The sequence below is a fragment of the Camelus bactrianus genome, chromosome 7 (assembly GCF_048773025.1).
Source record: "Camelus bactrianus isolate YW-2024 breed Bactrian camel chromosome 7, ASM4877302v1, whole genome shotgun sequence".
In the NCBI taxonomy this organism is placed as follows: Eukaryota; Metazoa; Chordata; class Mammalia; order Artiodactyla; family Camelidae; genus Camelus; species Camelus bactrianus.
In genome coordinates, this window is record NC_133545.1 from 31009144 (window position 1) to 31035817 (window position 26674).

The window sequence follows — 26674 nt, forward strand, 5'->3', positions numbered from 1 at the left end:
TATTCCCTGTATATCTACACCACATCTTCTTTAACCATTCGTTCATTGATGGACACTTGCATTGTTTCCACATCTTGGCTATTGTAAATAATCCTGCAGTGAACATTGGGGTGTATATATCTTTTCAAGTTAGTGTTTTTGGTTCCTTCAGATAAATACCCAGAAGTGGAACTGCTGGATCAAATACGGTAGTTCTATTTTAATTATTCAGAAGCAGCCATACTGTTGTCCATAGTGACTACCAATTTATATTCTCATCAGTAGTGCACAAGGTTTCCCTTATTCTCTACCATCTCACCAAATGACTTGCTATTTCTCGTATTTTTGATAATAGCCATTCTAACAGTTGTGAGGTGGTCTCTCATTGTGGTTTTGATTTGCATTTCCCTGATGGTTAAAGATTTTGAGCACCTTTTCAGGTATATATTTGCCATCTGTATGTTTTCTTTGAAAAAATGTCTATTCAGAACCACTGCCCATTTTTAATCAGATTGTTTCTTTGCTATTGAGTTAAATGAATTCTTTATATATTTTGGCTATGAATCCCAATTTTCATATATTTTCTCCCATTTGGTAGGCTGCCTTTTCATTTTATTGTTGGTTTCCTTTGCCTTAAAGATGATTTTTGGTCTGAAGTAGTCGCACATGTTTCTTTTTGCTTTTGTTGCCTTTGATAGTGCGGTCAAATGCAAAAAATCATTACAAAGACCTTTATCAAGGAATTTACTGCCAATGTTTTCATCCAGGAGGTTTATGGTTTCAGGTCTTCAGTCTAAATTATTGAGTTAACTTTTGTATATGGTATAAAATAGTGGTCCAGTTTCATTCTTTTCAATGTGGCCATCCAGTTTTCCCAGCATCATTTATTAAAGAGTCTGTCCTTTCCCTATCATATATTCTTGGCCCCTTGGTCATAAATTAATTGATCATATATGTATGGGTTTATGTCTGGGTTCTCTATTCTGTTCCAATGGCGAATATGTTTGTTTTTGTGATGATACCATACTGCTTTGATTACTGTAGTTTTATAATACAGTCAAAATCAAAGAGTGCAATGCCTCAAGCTTTGTTCTTCTTTCTCAAGATTGCTTTGGCCATTCTGGATCCATTGTAGTTCCATACAAATTTTAGGATTGTTTGTTCTATTTCTGTGAAAAATGACATTGAAATTTTGATAGAGCTTGCACTGAATTTATATATTGCTTTGAGTAGCATGGACATTTTAATAATAATTCTTCCAATCCATGAGCACAAATATCTTCACATCTATTCATATTTTCTTTGGTCTCTTTCATCAGTGTCTTACAGTGTTCAGTACACAGGTCTTTCACCTGTTTTGTTAAATTTATTCCTAGGTATTTTGATGCAGTTGTAAATGGGATTCTTTTCTTGATTTTTGATAGTTTATTATTAGTGTATAGAAGTGGAACAGATTTTTTATATTACTATTCAATACTGCAACTTTACTGACTTGATTGTCTGGATCTATCAGTTTTTTGAAGTGTCTTTATAGAGTTTTTGATACCTAAGATTATGGCATCTACAAATAGTGACAGTTTTACTTCTTCCTTTTAAATTGGACGTCTGTTTTTTTCTTGCCTAATTGCTCTTTCTAGGGCTTCCAATACCATGTTGAATAGAACCAGTGGGAGTGAGCATCCTTGTTTTGTTCCCAATCTTAGAGGAAAAGCTTTCAGCTTTTCACAGTTGAGTGTATTAGCTGTGGGCTTGTCATATAGGGCCTTTATTATGTTGAAGTATGATCCCTCTATACACACTTTGTTGAGAGTTTTTATCATGAATGGATGTTGAATTTTGTCAAATGCTTTTTCTACACTGAGATTACCATATGACTTTTATTCTTCACTCTGTTAATGTAGTGTATCACATTCATTTTGTTAATGTGTATCACACTGATTTATGGACATTGAAGTATCCTTGCTTCCCTAGAATAAATCCCAGTTGATCATGGTGTAAGATTTTTTTAATGTATTGTTGAATTCATTTAGCTAATATTTTGTTAAGGATTTTTGCACCTCTGTTCATCAAGGATATATCATCCTGCGGTTTCTTTTCTTGTGGTGTCTTTGTCTAGTTTTGGTATCAGAGTAATGCTGGCCTCATAAAAGTTTGGAAGTGTTCCCTCCTCTTGTATTTTTTGGAAGAGTTTGAGAAGAGTGGTTGTTAATTCTTCTTTAAGGATTTGGCAGAATTTACCAGTAAAGCCATCTGGCCCTGACTTTTGTTTATTGCAATGTTTTTTTTATTACTGATTCAATGTCCTTCTTACAAATAGGTCTGTTCAGATTTCTTGTTTTTTCATTAGTCAATTTTGGTAGGTTGTGTGTTTCTATAAATTCATCCCTTTCTTCTAAGTTGTCCAAATTGTTACCTCTTATCCCTTGTAATTAGTTATGTCTCCTCTTTCACTTCTGATATTGAGTCAGTCTCTTTCTTGGTGAGTCTAGCTAAATGTTTATCTATTTCATTTTTTCTACTCTGATCTTTATTTCCTTCCTTCAACTAATCATGGGCTTTGTTAGTTCTCGTGTTTCTAGTTCCTTGAGGTGTAAAGTTAGGTTTTCTGAGATTTTTCTTGTTTCTTGAAACAGGCATTTATTACTGTAAATGTCCCACATAGAACTGCTTTTGCTCTGTCCCATAAGTTTTGATATGTTTACATTACATTTGTCTCAAGGTATTTTTTAATTTCTCTTTTTTATTTTTTGACCCATTGGTTGTGTGGTAGCATGTTGTCTAATCTCTTACATATTTGTAAACTTTCCAGTTTTTTTCTTTTAATTGATTTCTCATTTCATACCATTGTGGTTAATGATTTTAGCCTTCTTATACTTAAGATTTGTTTTGTGGCCTAATATATGCTCTGCCCTAGAGAATGTTCCATGTGCACTTGAGAAGAATGTGTATTCAGTTGCTTTTGGATGGAATGTTTTGTGTATATCTGTTATTTAAGGCCAATATTTTAATACTGATTTTTTTGTCTAGTTGATCTGTCCATTAATGGAAGTAGACTATTAAAGTCTCCTACTGTTATTGTACTGCTGTCTATTTCTCCCTTTAGGTTTGTTAAGATTTGCTTTATATATTTAGACAGTCCAATATTGGCACATAAATATGTACAAATGTTACATCCTCTTGTTGGACTACTTTAGTTATTATTACTTTTATCTTTTAACCTTCTAGTAGCTCTATAAATGATTACTCTACCACATTTACAACACTAGACTATTCTGAATTTTACTATATATTGATCTTTACCTGTAAGATTTATGTTCATATGTTTTCCTTTTACTAATTGGTGCCCGTTCTCTTCATCTTAAAAAAGGTCAGTCTAATGGTGATAAACTGTTTTGTTTTTGCTTGTCTGAAAACACTCTTTATCTCCCCCTCAATTCTGAAGAACAACTTTGCTTAGGTAGCGTATTCTGGGTTGGAAGTTTTCTTTCTGCATTTTGAACACATTGTGCTACTCCCTTCTGTTTTGTAAAGTTTCTGCTGAAAAATCTGCTTATAGTCTTATGGATGTTCCCTTATATGTAACAAAGTGTTTTTCTCTTGCTACTTTTAAGATTCTCTCCTTGGCTTTAAATTTTGAGATTTTAATGATAATGTCCCTTGATGTAGATCTCTTTGGGTTACCTTATTTGGAAATTTGGGAGCTTCCACAATCTAGATGTCTGTTTCCTTCCCATGTAAGGAAAGTTTTCTACCCCTTTCCCTCGCTCTTCTCCTTCTGGGGCCCTCATAACATAAATGTTTGTCCACTTGATGTTATGTCATATGTTCCTTAATTTATCTTCACTTTCTTTTTATCCCACTACTCTGATTGAAGAGTTCCACTGCCCTATCTTCCAGTTCACAGATCCTTCCTTCTACTTGATATAGTCTGCTGTTGAATCCCTCAGGTGTATTTTTCAGTGCAGTTTTGTATTCTTCAGCTTTGTGACTTCATATTTGATACTACTGCATATTCCTATCTTTGCTGAAGTTCTCACTGTGTTCATCCATTCTTCCCTTATTTTGAACTATTTACCAGGTAAATAATTTATCTCTGCTTCGTTAAGGACTTGTGTGTGTGTGTGTGTGTGTTCATTTGGAACATATTACTGTTTCTTCAATTTCCTTGACTCTCTGTCTTTTCTTCTATGCATTAGAAAGAACCACCACCTCTGCCAGTCTTGAAAGAGTAGCCTTGGGTAGGAGATGAACCTTACCATTCAATCCTGCCTGAGTTCTTGGTTGTCTCACAAACATTTGTGATTATTCAAGCAGCTTATTTTGTTTCTTGTGGCTCTCAGTATTTGAGGTTATGCCAAGACCTATCAGTGTTCCTAAGAGGAGGATCTCAAGTCAGCACCTAAAGCCAGGATCATTGGAAGCCAGACCCTCAGGCAACAGCCTTTAAATATACAAATACTTTATACTCCTATAGGACCCTAAGCGTAAGTTCCACCAGCCACCAGGGCCAGGCAATCTAGTCTCGGGGTAGCAGTCACAAAATCAGGATGTCAGACAAGGGTACAAGTGCCTTCCAGGAGATACCATGATCTGTAGCAAAGCAGAAGGTATAACGATGGCACCCATGGACACCCGTCCCCAAGTGCAGCTCTGTAGGCTTCTACATTGTGCCAAATCGGAAGCCTGCCCCTCAGGTCAAAGCTCAGTTGAAGGAAATAGGCATCGTTCACAAACACACTGGGGGTGCATTTTAGTCTTCTGTCTGTGCAGTGCCCTGGGAGTGCTAGTCCACCAAGGACTGTCTCTCGATTTGTTACATCCCATGGGACCTGGGAATGCAAGTTCTGGCCAGCAGAGCTAGGCGATCGTGGAGCATTCCCTGTATGGCAGCCATAAAAACTGGTCACCAGATGTGTGTAAAAGCTCCTCTTCAGGAGATACGGGTGCACGGGAGCTTAGTGGAGGGAGAGCGTGAAGATAGTGCCTGCCCTCTGAGGTCGCTGGAGAGGTTTACAGCAGGCCCTCAGATGTGTGTTTCATTAGAAGCCTGCCTCTCAGGGTGCAGCTTATGAAGATAAGCTAATAGTTCTCTTTCATAGACTTCCTTAGACTGTTGCCTCGGGTTGTGTCCTGGGGGTGGTAGCCATTTAAGGAGTCTTTCTCCATTGGTGATAGTCCTGTGGGACCCTTGAGTGTAAGCCCTAGTGGCGACCAGAGCCAGGTGATCTAGAGGTGTCCCCAGGGCAGCAGCTGCAAGAATCAGGACGCTAGAGGAGGGCACAAATCCCTCGCACTGGGAGATTCCAGTGCGCTGGAGGGTGGCAGAGGGGTGAGGAGAGCTTTAGTAGGCCCCTAGGTGTGTGTTAAATCAACCCCTCAGGCTGACTTTAAGCAAATAAGGCCCTTTCACATAATGTTTGGCACTTTGCAATTGGCTGTCTCTGTACCAGTCCCCGGTGACAGGTGAGGCCCAGCACGGGAGCCCTTTAAGAGCTGTTTCTCGGTCCCTAGCCTTGTGGGTCTTACTGAAATGAGTCCCAGTGGTTTTTAAATCTAGATGTTTTGGGGCTTGTCTCTCCAGTGCAGGTCTTAGAAGTTGGGGACCCGAATGTGGGGTTTAAACTCCTCACCCCCTCAGAGAGAAGCTCCAGGTTTTGTGCTTCCTTCTGATTGTGGCTCACTGTACCAGGGGTGGGATTAATGGTGACATTATGTGTCAGCCTCTCATCTGCTTTGAGGTAGGATTTTTTTTTCTCATTCGCCTGATGTGAGTTGCTCAGCTAGTATTTAGGGGTTTTTGTTGTTGTTGTTTTGTTTTTTTTATATTAGAGGAACTTGTCCCATATGTAGCTACAGATTTTGTGTGTCTCACCTCCTCCCAATGTCACCAACTGGAACAAAAGTCCCCATGTAGAATGTTTTCAGGCTAGCATCAGTGACTATTACAGAACTCCCAGGCTTGGACAGGTCACCTGAGACAGGAGGTCTGCATGGGAGCACGGGAGTAAACAAACACAAAGGAAGCTGGCAGTATTCACAGCCCTGGGATCAGGCAGCTGACGGGCCCAGCAGGACGCACAGGCCTCTTGCCGGCAGGAGGAGCCTCGCTTGAGATGTGTGCCCCCAGCCCCCACTGATAGAAGAGCCAGGCTCCCACCAAAGAGGCACAGCAGTCCGCCAGGCACCGCAGGCAAGATGAAGGGGAACAAGCCAAGGGAAACGTTAGGGTGAAATGAGACACCAAAGCACATTTCAAAGCTGTGCACAGGAGGTAAATCCTCCTATTTATGGAATTAACTTGTGAATCGATGGCGTTGTTACTCTTTCGCCATCGCTCTCCCGCCACCCATGTTATCTATTAATACCATCTGTTTTTTTTTAAGGCACCATCACAGGTCTCAATGACAGGACAGCATGACATTGAAATTATAAGGTATAAATACCCGCACCTTCAGTCAGTGTATAAACAACTCCAGAGCCAAGAAAAACCTATGAACTTGTTATTTGCAAGTACTTTAAAATAAGAAATACAGATAAACCTGGTTTTCCCCTAAAAAAAATTTTTTTGTAGCCTTGCTGTAGTACTTTAAATTGTAGAAAAGCCAAAAATAAAACGCCTCTTAGCTGTCTCCCAATCCTCTGCACTCCATCAGGGCCACCTCCCCGCCCAACTGAGGTTTTGTGGAGTCATTACCTTCTCTGCCCATTCAGGCAGGCCAGTGCCGGAACTACCCAAGGAAAGGTTGCTGGTGGTTTTTGTTTTTGTATTTGGTTTCAACAAGGCTTCTGGCAATAGGAAAATAACACTCTTAGGGGCACAAAAACAAAGACGTTCCAATTTATGATCATCCTGCCATCTTCAAGAGTGGTACAGACAGCCAGCTATTCTCCTGTTGATTAGGATCTGGAAAATTAAAGCCTATTTTCTAGTCTTGACTCTGTCGCTAGTGGGCTAAGTGACCTTGAACAAGTCATTCTACTCTGTATCCAGATGCATATAGTAAGGAGGAAAGTGATCTTCAAGTTCTTGAGTGCTAAGTTTCTATGATAATCTATCATCTATAAATAGAATTTCAAATCTAACTCAGGGTCTTCTTAGCCTTGAGCAGAGGCATTCCTGGGCTTAACATAATATTCAAAGCACAAGGGAAAGTTAATTAACGTTGAATACAGGTTGACTCCAAGCTGGCTAAGTCCCAGGAGCAGAGGGTCAGATGGCTCGTGTTAGGTGAAGAGAAGGAGCCAGGCAGTGGGGAGGTTGTATGAAGTACAAAGGCACAGAGGCGAAAATATGATCATTTTAGAGCAAAAACTGGCTCAGTATTGTTGAAGCAGGAAAACCAGGGAGAAAGCGTTCAGTTTTCCATTGCAGAAATGAGGAGGCAGGATGACTCTGAGGAATATTAACTAGGATGTGCAGGAGTTGATAAGACCCTGGATGAGGCAGTGAGGGGAAGAGTCCAGTGTGACTTTCTGGTTCTGGAGCCATTTACCAAGGAAGAAAAATTGCTTGTTTTTCCTGCAAAATATTTTAAAACTTAAGTCTGAGAATATTCAAATGGTGATGTCTAAGAGGTGGCTGAAGACACAGGTATGGAGCTTGGGAGATGGTTAGATCTGGGCTAGGGAGTGAGAGGCAGCTGAAACTCTTGGAGTGAATAAAATTAAGTTGCCAAGGGAGAATGTCCCAAAGGAAAAGAGAGGAGACTTAAGGGAACAACACTTAAGGAAAGGACTGAGGACTGAACCAGGGAGGAGAAGCTTCCAAGGCACCTCCGTTTCCTGGAGTAAGAGAGAAAACTTTTTCAAGGAGGTTGTGTCAAATACTCTATTTAGCCAGAGAAATGTCAGTGATGTAATAGAGATGGAAATGAATAGCAGTGAGATGAGAAGTGACTGAAAAGTGAAGGACCACAAATGCAGATAGCCTTTCAAGACATCAGTGAAAGGAACGAGAAACTGTGAGGAAGAACACAAGGGGATGCAGAATTGAGGAAGGAATAACACACACACACTCACTCATACAGAGTGTGAGATGGAAGAGAGTTACAACAAATGTGCAGAGGGCTGCACTTCCAGTGAGTGGGTGACAGGACCTGCAGGGACAGGATGCTGCTACAAGGGAAGGGAGACGTCTCTTCCTCTGAAATAGGAGGTAAAAGGAGGTCCAGATTTAGGTGAGTTTGTGGGAGAGGCTCGGGTAGGGAGACCCAGAGGAAATGCTGGGAGCCCTGCTGAGACAGGAGCTACAGAGTGCACCCGTGCTGGTGGCAGTGTCCTGGGACCGAAAGCGGGTCCGCTGCAAAGAATGAATGAGGGACACAGGGAAGGTATGAGGGATTGTGAGAACCAAGTTGGGACTCAAAACCATACACGGGTGGTGACAGGTTTCTTCAGCAGTGCTCAGCTCTGTGGCACAGAGAGGAGGTGAAAAGACAATCTAGACTGGAGGTTCTGAAAGGCAAGTATGTCAGAATGACAAGGTCCCAAGCAAGTTAGGAGACTCATCAAGAGGTCCAAATCCAAATAATATCTATATACTGGTATTTTTATATACCAGTATATAAATATAAAATATATAGGAGGGAGGATATAGATCAAGTGATAGAGCGCATGCTTAGCATGTATGAGGTCATAGGTTCAATCCCTAGTACCTCCCCTAAGAATAAACAAATACTAAATAATTACCTAATTACCTCCCACCACCAAACCAAAATAAACATACATATATATACACCATTATAAATACATAATGGTCACCTGGGGCTCAAGAACTAGTATGTTCATACTCATTTCTGACTAAAGGTGTATATTTTTTAAAGGCACTAGGTTAAAAAATAAAATGGGATTGCTCTGTAGAATTTAGCGCACCAGCCTGGGCCCACGGCAGGCCCTTAAAAAATACCTGTTGACTTGATGGAATGGATTTGTATGGCCTGAGGCCAAGATTACTTTAGGTTTTACTTCTGTCACTCCACAGAACACCTTTTGTTGGAGAGCTACCACAGATGTTGAAAAGTTCTTTTTAACATAACTACTCTTCTGTCAGTCCAAAATGCAATTTCTGCATCCCTCACTGAGCATAATTATTAGGGAAGAAATAAACTTCAACTTCTAGTGTCAACTTTAAATTACGTTATGTTACAGGGATGTTATTCCCCAAGAGGTCCAGTTCCTCCAGTTTGATTTCCCAAGAGAAGTCAGAGCAGAAATTTAGGCAGGTTTAATATATCTGTGGAAAACTAGCATATTAATCCATTTTGCTCTTTTCTTTCAATTATCTTCACATTTCCCCCAAACTCCTGATTTCTCAATCTTTAGGAGACAACTACTATTTATTTGTGTGACTCTTTTTCCCTTCAAATTAGGAAACAGGATTACTTACCCTGAACTATTTTATGATTATTCATTTCTTTTTCTTCTAATTGTCTCGTCTATCCACTTGCCAGGACATCTACCGCCTTCCAGTTTTCCTTCGGTCAAGTGTGCAAGAAGTAGGGAGACACCCGATTAGCAAGGGCCAGAGCCCACGCTGTGCTGAGTATCAATTAGAAACCCTTCGAAAGATTAGTCTGAAACACATTTTTCACTAGGTTGTTGACTTTGATTTTTTTCCTCTGTTTTCTCCCATACTTATTTATGGAGAAGTACATTAACATTACCCAAATGGTGGCAGGTAAAACCATGAAGTGAATTTTCTCCATGCCTTGGTAAAAGAATATCGTTAAAATGTAAATACGAAAACAACAGTTACTTAGGAATTTACTACTTAATATAATTTTTAAATTCTTATAATTTTTAAAAAGATGTTTACAAAACAAGTATGTTGCCAAGAAATTTACACTACGAAGGAGGCTAGAGTTCTTATTTATTTGCATGTGCCATGGACACAGTATTTTTAAATATGTAAAATGAAATATAAAAGATTTCAGTGGAAATCAGTTATATTGAAACAGGTATCATAACATTTAAAGGTAAGGTATTTAATAAATGTGCTTCTTTTTTAAATACATTAAAAAGATCTAGTGATGATCTGATAACTACTATAATTTTGGAGGGGTGATTAGCATAAATAATATTTCAGGAGTTCAACAACAACTATAATATAATGTAAAAAATCAGTGGCAAAGTCACAGGTACTCCTAATGCCACTTAGGTTTATTGCCTTCATTTATAATTGAGAGAAATACTAAATTTTACTTAAAAGCTAGTCAAATTAAGTTGAATTTTTTTTCTCTCAAGTCATGGACTCCTCCCAAAACTAAGAACCCCATGAGAATCTAATTCAGTCTAGGAAAAAGTCATTGTCAAATATAGCTCCAAATTTTTATGTCTTTGAAGCTATATACCCATGCTTACAAACATACAAGCTACGAATTAAACTATCTAAAAAGAGTATTAAAACATTATTACTGAAAATGTCATGAATCTCTGCCATTTGAGTTCCTCTAAATTGCCGTAAATTGCCGTAAATTGTTCAATGAAATCATGTAAAATATCTAAGTGAAATGAGTGAGAAGGGAGAGAAAATATGAAAAAGAAATGAGGGGAGGGTGTTAAAAGACTTACAGACAGATGGACAGAGATAGAGAAGGTGTGCTTTGAAGTAATGACCAAAATGAGGCACCCCAAACTCTGGGCTTGTAGGCCAGTTCATCAGAGATAGAAGCTTCTCTGACACACATTTTCAAAATATACCTTCCCATAGATCAGCTACAAAACAATGTTTTGATATGAAAAGAAACCTGTAACCGGGTCGTCCTGGGTTCTCCATCATTGGAATGAGATTAGATAAACTTCAGGGTGAGAGTACACAAAGCAGACATAGTCTTAGACTTGTTCTTTCAGAACCTTCTTTTTGAAAAATTCCATGTTCAAAGTTAATTTCCCTCTGACATTATAATTCTCTATTCATAAACATCTTAGTGTCTATTTAGCCAGTAAAACAATAGAGCTTTTATGTGTAGAGAGATAGCAGTTGGGGGCACACGAAGGAATTGAAAGAATCCAGTAATAAAACACTGGGGAAAACGAAAGAAATTTATGACAGCACCAGAGACAACAATAAAAAGAATAGACTATCATCAAAACATTTTTAGTTAAGGACAAAGGAATGTGAGTATAATCCAGTTGGGCTCAAAATTTTGAATTTTCTCTTTCCTCCAGATTGTCAACAGGCAGACCATGTGGCATTGGGACATGAATTAAGGTACGGATTATACATTAGTATTTTCTTCAGTTCATCAGCTTATTTAAATCTTTTCATTCTTCTAGCCTCAAAAATGGAACTAATCTTTTAACAGGTGAAAAACACTTTAAAGAGGTAAAACTGAGGCTAAAGTGAAACACAAAATATAAAGAAAATGTTTTGAGTTATCACAAGCATCTAAGATAAAGTTTTACTGTAGGTAGTCCCCCTCAAATATTTAAAGACAAATTATATTCAATGAACAATGCTATTTTTCTTGTGTATACACTTCATAAACTACAGGAGACTGATGAGTCATGAGCCCATTTTTGTCAGAAGATTCAAAACATCCTGCACATTCTGTATCTCTTCCCAAAAACTTCCTCCTTTGAGAATTGTAGTATTATGCAGTGTCTAGTGCTATTATTATAACTATGAAATAATCTTTGAAATCCTTCTAAAAGGAATGGAAACTTTTAGTGTATTTTACATCATTCCAAATGATAAAATATTTTCTTAGATGAAAGGGTTTCAACACTCAATCTACAATGTCAAATCCTAGTGGTTATTTGAAAGCTTTCCAGTTAAAAAAATAGAAAGTGTCTCCTATGTGTAAGTCTTCTAGAGAAGGCACTATAAAAGATACTCATTCTTCTAATGATCTAAAAATCTGAGAGGGATGATAAGATACAGATATCAATAACAACAACATACGGCACCTTGTAATGGACCTCCTCCACTTCACCTACTCAAAGACATCTTTGTCCTGCATCATCAATCTCTTCCCCTCTACCAGGAACACTCAACCAATAGATCCCATTTCTAAAAACATTCCTCCTTAGCTCACAGACCTTTTACTTTAAGAACACTCCTTGAACATAGTAGCTTAGACTTGCAATCTTAATCAGACTGTTGTCCCTATCACAACACCAAAAGTATGATGGTTACCAGTGACCTTCACAGGACAGTGTCAGTGATCACTCCCTTGATCGTGAAACACATTCTTCATTTGGTCTCCAAATTATCTTCTTTGGTTCCTTCTCCATCCCTGACTCTTCATTCCATTTTCCTCATAGTATTAGACAGGTCCAGAGCTCAGTTCTTGGAATACATCTAGTTTACTTTCCGAGCAGTAGTTCTGAACCCTGCATGCATATTAGAATCACATGGGGATCTTCTAAAGGATGCTGATGCCTTGGCCCCACTCCATTCCAAATGAATTTGACCCCCTGGGAGCTAAGCCCAGAGTGCTATTTCACATTCTACTCTCTTTGCCCAGGGTCCAGGATTGAGTACCCCCATCCTAGGTGATGCCATCCACTGAACGTTTAGCACCCTCATGGCTCACAAAACATCTCAGGTTTCAGGCCTTTCTGCTGACCTTCAAACTCCTCTATCCAACCACTTACTTCACATCACCACTTGGGAAGATAATGGGCACCTGAAATCCAGCATGTTCGAAACCAAGCCCTGTTCTTCCATCTCCATGAATGGCACCTCCATACTTTCAACTGCTCAAGTCAAATAACCTGGAGTCATCGTTAAGTCCTATCTTTCTCTCACACTGATACATCATCCTTCAATAAATCTTAGTCTGCCCTCAAAATACATCCATATTCAACATCTCACCACTGCCACCCTGATCCAACCCTATCATTTTCCAACTGAAGAGTCACACAGCAGGCCCCACTTCTTTGGTCACTGTGTACATGTAGTCTACTCTCAGAACAAAAGGCAAGTGATGCTTAAAAATGGTAAGTTAGATTATGTCACTCATCTGCTCAAATCCCAGTCACTGGCTTCCCACCTCACTCAGATCAAAATCAAAATCCTTACAGTGGCTCATCAGCCCTCCCTTCATTGTTTAGTCTTAGAGATACTTGGTTTTAGAATAAGACATCTGAAGGTATCCAATGTTTTTGGTTACCTTCAGGAACAATATAAGAGCTAAAAGGATTTTGTTAGCACCTTAAAAACCTGAGAGAAAGAATCATAACTGTTGTTGGATTCTCAAAGAAGCCCATGAACCAAAAATGATCAGAATCATTGTGTAAGAGACTGTCATAGTTTACCTATAATAAATTAAAGAGTTTTGATTGTCTTAACCTTTTTAAGCCTTTGCTTGTGAAAGTAATTCAGTGAAGAGCAGGCCACATGAAAACACAAATTTACTTTAAATATGTTTTAAAATTAAGCTGCTAGGTTCAGTAGTAGTTTCCTTACTCATATTTCCTACACTTTTCTTCTAACTCTGCTGGTTTATATTCTATTTCCTTTATTAGTCTATTTCTTAGTCATAGCTTTTATGCATAGTATAGTCTAAATTCAATTAAGGGTCTTATCAATCTAAAATGTAAGAAGCTGTCGGCTTTCATCAACTTGTGATCCAAAATGCAAGTCAGGAATTTGGAACTCAGAATCATAAATGTCTGCCCTGTCATTATCTTCCATTCAAAGGCAATGAATGCCCCTGGAATGAGGTGGCAGTGAGGACTTGAGATAGGCTTTTTAATCATTTTAAAGGTTACATTTCCTCACACCAAGTCATTCTGTAGAAGTTACTCAAAAAACTTCCAAGATTAATCAACTACACAACCCATACAGAGTGGAGTCACCTAGGTTAACAATTCAGTAAATGCTTCTCTGGTTGTTCAATTCTCCTACTTTGGTAATAGATGTGCATTTGCATTATTCAGTGTATTGAACTCTAGATCTAGCCTCTATAGCCTGGCTTGTCAAGAAAAGTATCATCATTACCTTCTTAAATCTTCCAAGTTTCTTTCCTGGACCCTCTCTATCCAAATATGAACATACACAACTTAAAATAACCAAAAGCAAAACAACCTCCTTGGACCCACACTTCAACCCTGGACTTTGGCCTTTCTAGAACTATTGTCATCAGTCTGTTTCATCACATCCACAACCCACATCATTCTGGCTTCTTGACAAAAATGGCTCTAACTTTTAGGTCCCCAATGACATCCACATTGTTAAATTCAACAAAATTATTTAAGTACTCATCCATAGCAGGTGCAGTCCACTTCTTTGACTTAGAAGCTATTTATTCCCTTGTCTCCATGACACCACCCTCTCCTGTTTGTTTCTTCTCTCACTTTTCTTACTGGTTCCTCTTAGCCATATCATCTTCCTCTTCTATTTGCTTTCTGACCTCTTCCCTCTCTTATCTTATCAGTGCCATGGCCTCACTCTGACTTATTCTATCTGACATCACCTCTGGAGAAAAGTCTGAACTTTCCAAGGGATTGTCTCCCAAGTGCTCAAGCTGAAACCACACTCCCATCCCACCAAACTGGCTGGCCTCCAGTGATTCCTGAGTCACTCAGTTCTCAGCCATCTGACCTTTGCTCTTAAATCTCTACTTAAGAAAACTCACCCAGATACAGTTTCAAAGATCCACTCCAAGAGAACAAATATAAGTAGTAGTATGCTTGTTTCTAACTCCTTCCCTCAAGCGCCATTTGTATGTTTCCAAATGTTCTTGGATTGTGTATAATCATTTGAAACTGAACAGGTCTAAACCTCAACTCATGCTCAGCCTCAAACTCCAGCTATTCTTCATTTTCCCAGCTAAGTGAACTAGACAACGGCAGTCCTGCTCAGGTTGCATATCCGGCTGCTGCCCCACTTCTATTCAGCTTTAGTCAGGAGCCAGGACCCCACACTCAATCCTGAAACCCTAAAGAAAACCTTCAGGCCCTTTGCGATCCAAGGGTGGCACAACTCTTGGGGTTGAGAACACACTTTAATCCTAGAGAGAAGCCTGGCTGCTGTACCTAATGAAACCCTGGATATATTAATAGGGTCATTAGATTTATTCAATCCTTCTTTCCAGTTAGCCTATTATCCTAAAGCTGGGTTTCTAAATAGTCTCTACACTTGCCACCCCCACCCCGCACCCGAAAGCTTCCTGGCCAACCTATCTGTGTCTCCATTGTTTTATTTCCTCCCCACCCATCTCCTGAGTGAATGCTAAGCTCATTTACATTCTTTAGAGCAGTGGTCTAAGCTGGTCTGCAGAAGCAAAACACCAAAGGTGGAATCCATACCCAGCGGGTGGCTGTGTCTCTTTCTTCTTCAACAGGACCTCCACAGCTTCAGCAATTATAAAAGAAGTGCTCTGAGAGTTGAGGCATGTTTTGAGATGTCTGTTTGAAACATCAAATTATATCTATTTCAGAAACTTGTAAAATCTTTGCTTTTCATCAAATGGATGAGTATGAGAATAATGCACTAAAGATCATAAATTAGAAAGCGAACCTATTTTCCTAAAGTTGAAAGGAAGTGCATTTAAATATTTACTTTTGGCCCGAAAGTAATACTTAACCACTTATAACAATTATCTACCTAAAGTATTTATAATTTTTCAAGGACAGCTGATTCACTCTTTCAAGTAAATAAAAAGCAATGATTTATACTTTGACGTGGTCAACTTTGTTGCCCCGCCGGTGCTCCACACACCCCTCTCTTTGTATTATTGTTGTTCCATTTAGCTTGTTGGCTGAGCAATGAAATTTATTAAAATCCTGTTTTCCAATGGACTGGCAAATATTGCATCAGAAAGCAGAATTCTAAACCTTTCTCCCACACAATTATTCTGACATGGAACAGAAGGCATGGTGCCTGAGAAAACAAAACAAAACTCGTCATCCAAGCAAATTAAGAATGTTGAGGAATGCAACAATCTGTCTTGCCAAAGTCACAGCAAATTTGCTTCTGGAAGCTCAGATTATAATACCACAGTCACATCATGAAGTCCTATTATTACCCCTTTCCACGAAAATACTAGTACTTCTATAAGAGGAGATTTTATGGGGGGAGAGGGGAATGAATAAGATTTTACAGTACTCCTAAAACTACGAATGAACCATTCAATTCCAGTTTTATCTTTCTAATTTTTTTTCTCATTTTAAGATTTGAGAATGTGTAGTTGACTGAAAAACCGTATGGAATAATGACAAAACTTGATGTGGTTGGAAGGCAGGAGTTTGAAGTTCCAAGCCTGCCTCTGCTGAGTTTCTTTTATCTTCCCACATTATCTCCCTTACAGATTTCAACGATTCCTGAGGTTTCAACCACAGGCTCTATGGAATGTTACAGAGTAAGTGTCGATGTTCTCCAATCCATGTCTTACCTGCTTCAACATAGACTAAACACCATGACAAGCCAGGCACTAGACTGTGTGCTTCAAGTTAAAAGATGACTAAAACAGGATCTTTGCCTTCTCTGAGACCACATCTTAGCACAGGAAGACAGTAACAGGCAAAACAGAAGTATCATTTTATATTCAGAGAAGTCCAAAGTATCTGGCTGTGTATCTTCAGAAGCACAGGGCCCCACAGTTAGACTGCCTCTGGATTGGCCCTTTCCAGGCTCACCTCTCCTAACCTGACTTTGCAGCAACAGCAAACTCTTTATGGTTCTCTGAACAAAACACACTATTTCATAAGCCTCCTTCAGCCTTGAATGCCTCCTTCAATTCCTTCAGGTCTCCATCCAGAAGGCTAATATTCCTGACCCTCCCTGCCCCGTGTGTCCTTCACAATGATGGTAGTAACAGTCGCTAATCCTTACCAAATACTTCACCTTAGCCAGGCTCTGTTCTAACCCAACTGAATGCAACATCAACTCATCTCCTTCTCACAATAATCCTGTGATACAGGTAACTAATTCTACCCAAATTTACAGATTAAGACATTGAGGTACAAAGAGGTAAAGTAACCTACCCAAGGACACATCATGGATTCAAATACTGGCTGTATCGGTGCCCCAAGCCGACTGGTTCTAAACTCTGTAATCTAGGCTTTACTGCATCTGTGATTAAAAACGAGACTGTTCCTAGATACTGCCCTGTGTGCAGCGCTCCTGACTCTTTTTCAGCAGTTATGTTCAATGAGCTGCTGGGACTGGATATTTACGTCCCTGTAAGTACTAAATACATATATCCATATGGAATGTCAACTATCAGATATTCCTAAAATGTATAAAATCTCTTCCAAAAATGTCTTTTTTGAAACAATTTTTACAAAAGCATAACTACAACTGGAACACCTAAGATCTGTTAGGATTTACTATTCCTAGGATAAGAAGTGTGTCTTAGAGTCTACTGAAAACCCTTGGCAATTTGAAAATTATAGTATAGTTTAGTATCATAATAATTTCAAAGGTCAAGAATCCTAAAACTCTCCACCTGGGTGATACAATCAGAAAATTGAAGTATATATAAAAATATCTAATTATACAAAATAAGTAGAAATTTATTAATTGATTAATCTTTAAATAAAATGTACAATATTTTCCAACATGGTTATCTTATCCTCTGTTGCATAAAAGGAATTTTTTAAAGAACTTTTTTTAATGAATATGAACAAACATTTTATTTGCCAGTGCTAGTTTCAAGGAAGTAGTTTGAAATAAAACATTGTAATCACTTATTAACTCATGGGAAACTCTGTGAAGCTATTGTGCTGGGCACTACTGTAAATTAAAAAAAAAAGATTCAGCCCCAGTGTAGCCTCTTCAGGAATCTATGGCCCAGTAGGGAAGGGAAATGAACACAGAATACAGGTATGAGAAATTTTTTAAATTTTCGGTGGGAAGAGCTTAAAGAAGGCAAACGTACACTAACTAAGGAGATCCCTCATGGACCAACTGACTTTGGTGGGTTCCCTTACCCTCTCTGGGCCTCAGTGTTCTCGTTTATAATTATCTAATTACATATAGGTTATACAATCGCAGTGCTGTTGGGAGGGTTAAATGAGTTCATGTGAGTGAAGCAGGTAGAACGGTACCGGGTCCACAGACTGAATCTACATAACTAACTCTCCGAATCAACAGAGCTTAAGAGAATCTGATCGAACACATGGCCATTGGTACTCAGGCTCTAAATAACCCACAGTTAAAGACATGAAAAAATGTCACTAACCTGCTGACTCAATTCTATGACTGGGTCCACTCCTACCTCTGTATAAGCACCGGACACACATCTCAGCTGTGTTTTCCAAAACTGGTCAGCAAAACAGCCTGTAGTGCCTTTAATGGAATACTATTAAATAGTCACATGTTTAATTCTATCATCTGAAGCAGAAAAATGCCCTTCTAGTTGTCAGTATTATGTGCAATAATACAAAAATCATAACCACAAGCACCATTTATCTAGAAAACAAACACACGTTACCAAACTGGGCATGGATGGCTGTTGTCGAGGTTTTTAGCGAATGTTATTTTGCTCCTCATTTGCCACTGCTGCTATATAAAAACAGGCCTAAACAATGAAGATTTCAGAAAAATGTGTAACAAAAAACTCCATAAAACTGCAAAAAGTCTGCTAATTAAATCTCCCCATTGTTACTGTTTTATAAAAAATAATTTCTATCCATTTTTAATAGCATCACAAATCAAGCCTGTTTGGACACGCAGGCCTCCTGGAATCCAGATGATACCTGTCTGTCAAAACCATTTCTGCCATTGTCCCTGTTCTACTCAGCAGGTGTTCCGTCTTTCCTCACCCAAGACTCACAGAGTCTGTAGAGCAAGAGACCCCACAGAATCTTGGAACCAAACCGAATCTTAAAGATTTCTAATCCAGAGCATTTCCTAGAAAAGAGCAGCCCCAGAGAAACCCTAGTCTCCCAGCTGGCTGGTAGCAGAGCTGAGATCCTTTTCCTTTGCATCTACCAACTACCAGCTCTGTGCTTTTTTGTTTGTTTGTTTAATGACAGCACATTGCCAGAGAATAAACTTAACTTCAAAACCAATAGTCAGAAGAAACAACGTTTGAGGGCACAACCTTAAACAGTAGCAAAAAGCATCAAGACGTCTAACTTTGAGAAAATATGACCTAGGACAATGGAATTTTCATCCAGATTCAAGCAACCACAATAAAAGGAACCTACCATTAGAAATAAATTCAGACATGGTATTTAAAATATGTTGAATTAAAAATTTTATAAAAAATTCCATAAGCTATTTCAAGTTGGATTGATATGCAGATGTTATGATTCTTTAAAATTTGTAAATATCAAACAGAAAATTAGAAGTTAGTGACATAATAAGAAAAGTCAAATGTATAAAACAAGTAGATTTCAATTGCATTCAATTATTTCACCCAATCACCTAGAAGCAAAGATCCTCTAAAGAAAATTGCATTGCCTTCCCAACTCCTTGGAGAGCCAGTTTAGTTAACAGCCTACCTATACTTCAGAGATGACCATGCAGCTTACATGTCAAACTCATTTTCAAGTGTCAATCATGTCCCTTTCCATCTAATTAGTTTGGAAAGTAGTGTCACTGACCTGGAACTATGCAGACCATTTATTATCATATCATTTGATCAACCTAACCATCTACCTCAGTTGAGTTTGAGACACCTGTAGCCAAAATGTAATATCCTTTCTCCCACTCATTACTGGTAACTCTCAATACAATTTCCTATTTACAACTCAATTTATCTCTAGGAATAAGCACGGCCAACTTCACAGAAGCATCCCCAGAATTCCCCTTATTTAAGATTTCATGGTAATTAAAATAGAAAGGTAAGGGAGTAAGAAAAGTATTTTATATTTGTGTGTATATATGTACACACACACACACACACACAATATCTGAACCAGAAAATATATAAAACAGTTTTGAGTAGTTGATGCCCAAGTCCTGCTAAAAGGAGGAGAAAAGGAGGAATAGAGGACCCTGCATACACTGAGAGAAATTTGGGACCTTAACATGAGGGAAAGCTATTCTTTTTTTTTTTTTAATGGAACACAGCAAGCCATTTTTATAAAAGTAGTCTGTAGGTTATAAACCCAATGTCATTAGAAGGGGTTGTGTTACAATAAAGAAAACCTTTTCCAAGTTTATAGTACTTAACTAAGGAGGTAACCACTAGTTCCTGAGAGGTCAGAGAACAGAGGTCAAGTGCCTCTAGGAGAGGCGCTAAAGGCCAGACCACCATGAGCTTGGAACGAGGAGGGGCTAGGGGAGGGGGCGATCCATGGCATCACTGGGAGCTGGAAGATGCTGGTCAGTCAAGCAACAGAAATCACCTAGCCCACTCCCTGGAAAGACATGAAGATTACCAAGTCTTTGCTTTAGTTCTGCATATTTAAGAACTAATTTGCAAGACAAAAATACAAGTGGGTACTCTGAACCACAGAAGAACATACTGAATCAGCAACAGAAAAAAATACTTACATTCACACATGCCACCAAAATGTTGTATTCACATTTTTAAATGTGGTATTAAAGAAAGATAGCAGTTATACTGAAAGTCATGACTATTCACTCTAGAAGACAATCTGAAAGCAGGATGTCAGTTGCCAATGCTTCCGTGCCTAGCCTGTGCCTTCCTTGGGGGAAGCTGCGTTTTACCAAAATTCCTGTTTGAAGGCTAAGCAAGATTCTTCATTTATGTTTGCTTGATCAAATAATTATTAGTGAATATGATTTTACATCTGGTCAAGTAAAATACGCATATATCTCAGACTTACCTTCAGGTGAAGAGCCTGTCTTTTGGGAGAAGACAGCATTTACTTTAGTCTTCTTACTGACGTCACTGTTTACAGACAAGCTGGACTGGATTTTTCTATGCATTTTTTGGGACACAGGCGCTGAAAGTCTTCGGTTCTCTGCAGATACCAGTTTGGCCCCGTGGTGGATTCCATTTCCATTGCTCAGACTCGGGTGGCCGTTCTTTATCTTGCCTGTTTCCTCCTCGCTTTCCTGTGCTGTGGTTTGAAGCTGAGGCAAGCGCTGAGGTTGTGCTATGTTAAAGAGAGGGAAAAAAAAAAAGTGGAAAAGTTTAAAAAATGAAAATTAAAAAATCATCATACACTTAGAAACAGACTTTCTTAGATTTTACCCATGATACTAAAAATGAAGAGGGAAAAAAAAGGAAAACACTAATAAACATGAACTTAGAGAAAGCTTCATTATGAAAAGGGAAAATGTGAAGGGGCCATCACGGTGATACACAAGGAATGGGATACAAAAAAGAGGAAAAGAGTGGGGTTTAAGAATTTAAGTTGGAAATCAGAAAAAAGTAATTCAAAACTCATTCAATAGCAACTGTTGTTTCCTAAGTCCCAGGTCCTCTTTTGGGTGCTACAGACACAGCAGTGTTATCTCAGTATCCCTCATAACAGAGTTAACTACTCTGTTACCTCTGGAGATAAAAGGAAAGAAACAATGAATTCCAGGTATCAAAGCTGGACAACAGAGAGAGAGAGACAGAGTTTTTTTTGTTTTGTTTTGTTTGTTTTAATTCTGCTTTAAATTCTGGAGAAGAAAACCTGTTCTGTATTTATTCTTTAATTTTAAAATAAACCATTTATGAAAAGTCAGGAATAGAAGAGAACTTCCTTAATCTGATAAAACACATCTACCAAAATTAAATGTCAACACTGGAGAAGTACTCTTGTTTGGTCAGGACCAAGAAAAGGATGCCCCCTTCACCCTCTCATGCAGTATTATACTGACAAAAGTAGTAAACACCAAAAAGGAAAAACCAGTCTGAATCCTGCAAAAGAAGAAACAAAATTTTTGAGATGGGTGCAGAATTTGAATGTTCCAGCAGAAATCTAAGGGACTATATACATTCTGAATAACTAAGAATTTCCTAAGATTTATACAGGATGAACCATATCAAAATCAACAAAGTTCTATAAGCCAACAATATAATTCACTCTCCACAATAACAACAACCAAAAAAGCCAACAAACAAAAAACTCTCTAAGTATCTAGGAATTAAGCTAGGCAAAAATGGGCCAAGATTTCATGGGAAAAATTACAAAACATTACTGAAAGACATAAAAGGAAACCCTAGAAATACCCTCTAGTAAATGGAGAGAGTATAAATATGTTAATTCCAGTAATATGTTAAATCTCCCCAATTTATTTATTTTATATAATTTCCATAAAATCTCCAAAAGGCTTATTTATGGAACTTGACAAGCTGATCCAAAAATGTATAGATCCAAAAATGTATAAAGAAGAGTAATCATGAATCACTAAGCCCATTTTAAGAAAGAAAAAGACAGTTGTGGGATTTTACTTAACAGATATAAAGTCTTATTTTAAAACTACAGTCACCAAGAGAGTATGGTGTTGGTCCAGGCACAGACACATGAACGAGTGGAAGAGCACAGAGTTCCAAAAATGCACGTGTGTGCACGTCAGTGCATGTACCTCTCGTACAAGTAAATTTCAGGTGTATTAAACACCTGTGAAAAGCTTAAAAGAAAAATATAAAAGAATATTTTCATAGGATGACAGTAAAAAGGACAAACTAATTTGTTTCTCTGAACAATGAATCACAAAACAAGCAGACTGACAAGTGATCATCTGTGCTGCCCAGCATTTCTGAATACACTCATAGGTTTTTTTTTAATTGAAGTATAGCTGATTTACAATGTTGTGTTAGCTTCAGGTGTACAGCAAAGTGATTCAGTCATCTTATGTATATTTTTTCATATTCCTTTCCATTATAGGCTATTACAAGATACTGAATGTAGTTCCCTGTGCTATACAGTAGGTCCTTGTTGTTTATCTATTTTATATGTAGTAGTGTGTATCTGTTATTCCCATCTTCCTAAATTATCCCTCCACCTATCTCCCTTTCCCATTTGGTAGCCATAAGTTTCTGTGTCTATGAGTCTATTTCTGTTTTGTATATATATTCATTTGTATTATTTTTTAGATCCCACAGATAAGTTTTATTTATTTATACAATACTTACCATTATCTGTCTGACTTACTTCACTTAGTGTGATATTCTCTAGGTCCATCTATGTTACTGCAAAAGGCATTATTTTATTTTTTATGCCTGAATAAATTTATATATATATATAAATGCTTTTATATATGTGTGTGTATGTATATATATATATGTATATGTGTGTGTGTGTGTATTATATATAAATGCTTATATATATATAAATGCTTCTTTACCCAATCATCTGTTGGACATTTAGGCTGCTTCCATGTCTTGGCTATGAACATTGGGGTGCATTTATCTTTTCCAATTAGAGATTTCTCTGTATATTATGCCTAGGAGTGGGATTACTGGATCAAACAGTAACTCTGTTTTTCTTTTTTTAAGGAACCTCCATATTGTTCTCCACAGTGTCTGCACCAATTTACAATCCCACCAACAGTGTAGGAGGGTTCCTTTTTCTCCACACCTTCTCCAGCACTCATCTGTAGATTTTTTGATGATGATCATTCTGACTGGTGTGAGGTGATACCTCATTGTAGTTTTGATTTGCATTTTTCTAATAAGTAGCAATGTTTAGCATCTTTTGATATACCTTTTGGTCATCTTCTTTGTATGTCTTCTTTGGAAAAATATCTTTTTAGATATTTCACTCATTTTAATTGGTTTTTGTTTTTTACATTAAGCTGTATTAGCTATTTGTATATTTCAGAAATTAATCCCTTATTGGTTGCACTGTTCGCAGATATTTTCTCCCATTCCATAGGTTATCTTTTCATTTGTTTATGGTTTCCTTTGCTGTGCAAAAGCTTTTAAGTTTAATGAGGTCTCATTTATTTATTTATTTTTATTTCCATTACTCTAGGAAATGGATCTGAAAATATATTGGGGTGATTTATGTCAAAGAGTGTTCTGCCTGTTCTCCTCTAGGGCTTTTAGAGTATCCAGTCTTACATTTAGGTCTTTAATATACTTTGAGTTTATTTTTGTATATGGTGTTAGAGAATGTTCTAATTTCATTCTTTCCCATGTAGCTGTCCAGTTCTTCCCAGCACTACTTACTGAAGAGACTATCTTTTCTCCATTGTATATTCTTGTTGCCTTTATTGAAGATTAATTGACCATAAGTGTGTGGCTTTATTTCTGGGCTTTCTATACTGTTCCTTTGATCTATATGTCTGTTGTTGTGCCAGTCCCATACTGTTTTGATTATGACATATCCCTAGATAAGGCCCTGCTCACCAGAGGGGCAGGACTCAGCTCTATCCACCAGTGGGCAGGCACTAGCCCCTTCCACCAGGAAGCCTACACAAGCCTCTAGACAAGCCTCACAAATGGGCAGACACCAGAAGCAATAAAACTATAATCCTGCAGCCTTTGGAACCACATCTGCAAACACAGGCCATACTCTACCCTGGCACCTTGGGAGATGAGAGAGGAGCGTACTGCTGGGACACACAGGACATCCCTAGAGAGAGCCACTTCTCCAAGATGGAGAAACATAACTAACCTACCACATACATAAAAATACAAATAGAAATTTAGACAAAAGGAAGCAGCAGAGGAATATGTTCCAGACAGAATCCCAAAAGAAGAACTAAGTGATATGGAGATAGGCAATCTACCTGAGAAAGAGTTCAGAGTAATGATCATAAGATGATTTAAGAACTCGAGAGAAGAATGGATGCACAGAGCAAGAAGTTAGAAGTTTTTAAGAGAGTTAGAAAATATAAAGAACAACCAAACAAAGTTGAAGAATATATAACTAAATAAAAAATACACTAGAAGGAACCAATAGTAGAATAAATGAGTCAGAAGAACAGATCAGTGAGCTGGAAGACAGAGTAGTGTAAATCACTGCTGCAGAAAAGTAAAAAGAATGAAAAGAAACAAGGACAGTTTAAGAGACCTCTGGGACAACATCAAGTGCACTAACAGTCACATTATAGGGGTCCCAGAAGAAGAGAAAAAGGGCCTGAGAATTTATTTGAAAAGATAATAGCCGAAAACTTCCCTAACCTGGGAAAGGGAACAGTCACCCAAGTCCAGGAAGTGCAGAGTGTCCCATACAAGATTAACCCAAAGAGGAGCACACCAAGACACATAATAATCAAACTGACAAAAATTAAAGACAAAGACAAAATGTTAAAGGCAACAAATAATGTACAAGGGAACTTCCAGAAGGCTATCAGCTGATTTTTCAGCAGAAACTGCAGCCAGAAGGGAGTGGCACAATATATTCAAAGTGATGAAAGGGGAAAACCTACAACCAAGAATACACTACCGAGCAGGACTCTCATTCAGATTTGATGGAGAAATAAAAAGCTTTACAAGCAAGCAAAAGCTAAAAGATTTCAGCACCACGAAACTAGCTTTACAATATATGCTAAAGGAACTTCTCTAGGCAGAAGAAAAGGCCACAAGTAGAAGTAAGAAAATTACAAAATGGAAAAAGCTCACCGGTAAAGGCAAGCATAGAGTTAAGGTAGGAAATCATCCACACAGAAACTAGTAGGGAGGTTAAAAGACAAAAACAGTAAAATCACCTGTATCCACAAAATGCAGTTAAGGGATACACAAAACAATTATGTGTAAAATATGGTATCAAAACCAGTAATCATGAGGGGAAGACAGTATAAATGCAGGATATTTTAAAATGCATTTGAAATTATGAGATCAGCAACTGAAAACCACTATATATATAGTGGAGAGAGAAAGAGAGAGAGGGAGGGAGAGAGAGAAAGAGACTGCTATACCAAAACCTCATGGTAATCACAAACCAAAAATCTTTGATATACACACACAAGAGAAAAAAGAATACAAATGTAACACTAAACATAATCATCAAATCACAAGAGAACAAAACAAGAAAGGAGAGACCAACAAAAACAAACCCAAAATAACTAACAAAATGGCAATAAGGATATACATATCAATAGCAACCAATGTAAACATATTAAATGTTTCAACCAAAAGACATAGACTGGCTAAATGGATTTAAAAAAAAAAAAAAACAATACCCATGTATGTGCTGTCTACAAGAGATCCACTTCAGATCTAGAGACACATACAGACTCAAAGTGGGGGAATGGAAAAAAAGTTTTCCATGCAAATAGAAATCTAAAGAAAGCTAGAGTAGCAATATTTATGTTAGACAAAATAGACTTTAAAATAAAGACTGTTACAAGAGACAATAAAGAACAATACGTAACAATCAAGGGATCAATCCAAGAAGATGTAACAATTATAAATATATATGCATCCAACACAGAAGCACCTCAATATATATATGTAAGGCAAATGTTAACAGACATAAAAGGAGAAATTGACAATAACACAGTAATAGAGAGGGACTTTAACACCCCACTTACATCAGTGGGCAGATCATCTAGACAGAAAGAAAATTAATAAGGAAACAGAGGCCTTAAATGACACATTAGACCAAATGGACCTAACTGATATCTATAGAGCTTTCCATCTGAAAGAAGCAGAATACATGCTCTTTTCAAGTGCACACGGAACATTCTCCAGGATAGATCACATGCTGGACCACAAAGCAAACCTTGGTAAATTTAAGAAAACTGAAATCACATCAAACATCTTTCTTGACCACAATGCTATGAGACTGGAAATCAACTACAAGAAAACAACTGCAAAAAACACATATATGTGGAGGCTAAACAATGTGCTCCTAAAGAACCAATGGATCAGTGAAGAAATCAAAGAGGAAATTTAAAAAATACCTTGAGACAAATGAAAATGAAAACATGATGATCTAAAAA

General features: G+C 37.9%; 1 protein-coding gene and 2 long non-coding RNA genes across 9 annotated transcripts in view; 1 reads left to right on the forward strand and 2 right to left on the reverse strand.

Annotated features, from left to right (window-relative positions):
- The window catches only part of LOC141578142 (uncharacterized), a 153435-nt gene extending 136805 nt beyond the window's left edge, over nucleotides 1-16630 (forward strand). Inside the window, exons 4-5 of the long non-coding RNA XR_012508109.1 lie at nucleotides 11146-11188; nucleotides 16236-16630. This is a non-coding gene — a long non-coding RNA (uncharacterized LOC141578142). The remainder of the gene's footprint in view (nucleotides 1-11145; nucleotides 11189-16235) is intronic.
- The window catches only part of MDFIC (MyoD family inhibitor domain containing), a 95228-nt gene that overhangs the window by 16609 nt on the left and 51945 nt on the right, over nucleotides 1-26674 (reverse strand). For 4 of the 7 annotated variants that reach the window (XM_074367180.1, XM_074367182.1, XM_074367181.1 and 1 more), the window contains one exon: nucleotides 20671-20943. In XM_074367180.1, coding sequence (XP_074223281.1) covers nucleotides 20671-20943 — 273 coding nt within the window. Of the gene's footprint in view, nucleotides 1-376; nucleotides 6766-9364; nucleotides 9453-15234; nucleotides 15334-20670; nucleotides 20944-26674 lie in introns of those variants that run through there. The other 3 variants (XM_074367184.1, XR_012508107.1, XM_074367183.1) reach the window with 3 other exon arrangements.
- Nucleotides 377-9358, reverse strand: LOC141578141 (uncharacterized). The gene is made up of 2 exons (XR_012508108.1): nucleotides 8676-9358; nucleotides 377-8633 (listed from the first exon to the last, which is right to left on the reverse strand). It is a non-coding gene; the product is annotated as an uncharacterized LOC141578141 (long non-coding RNA).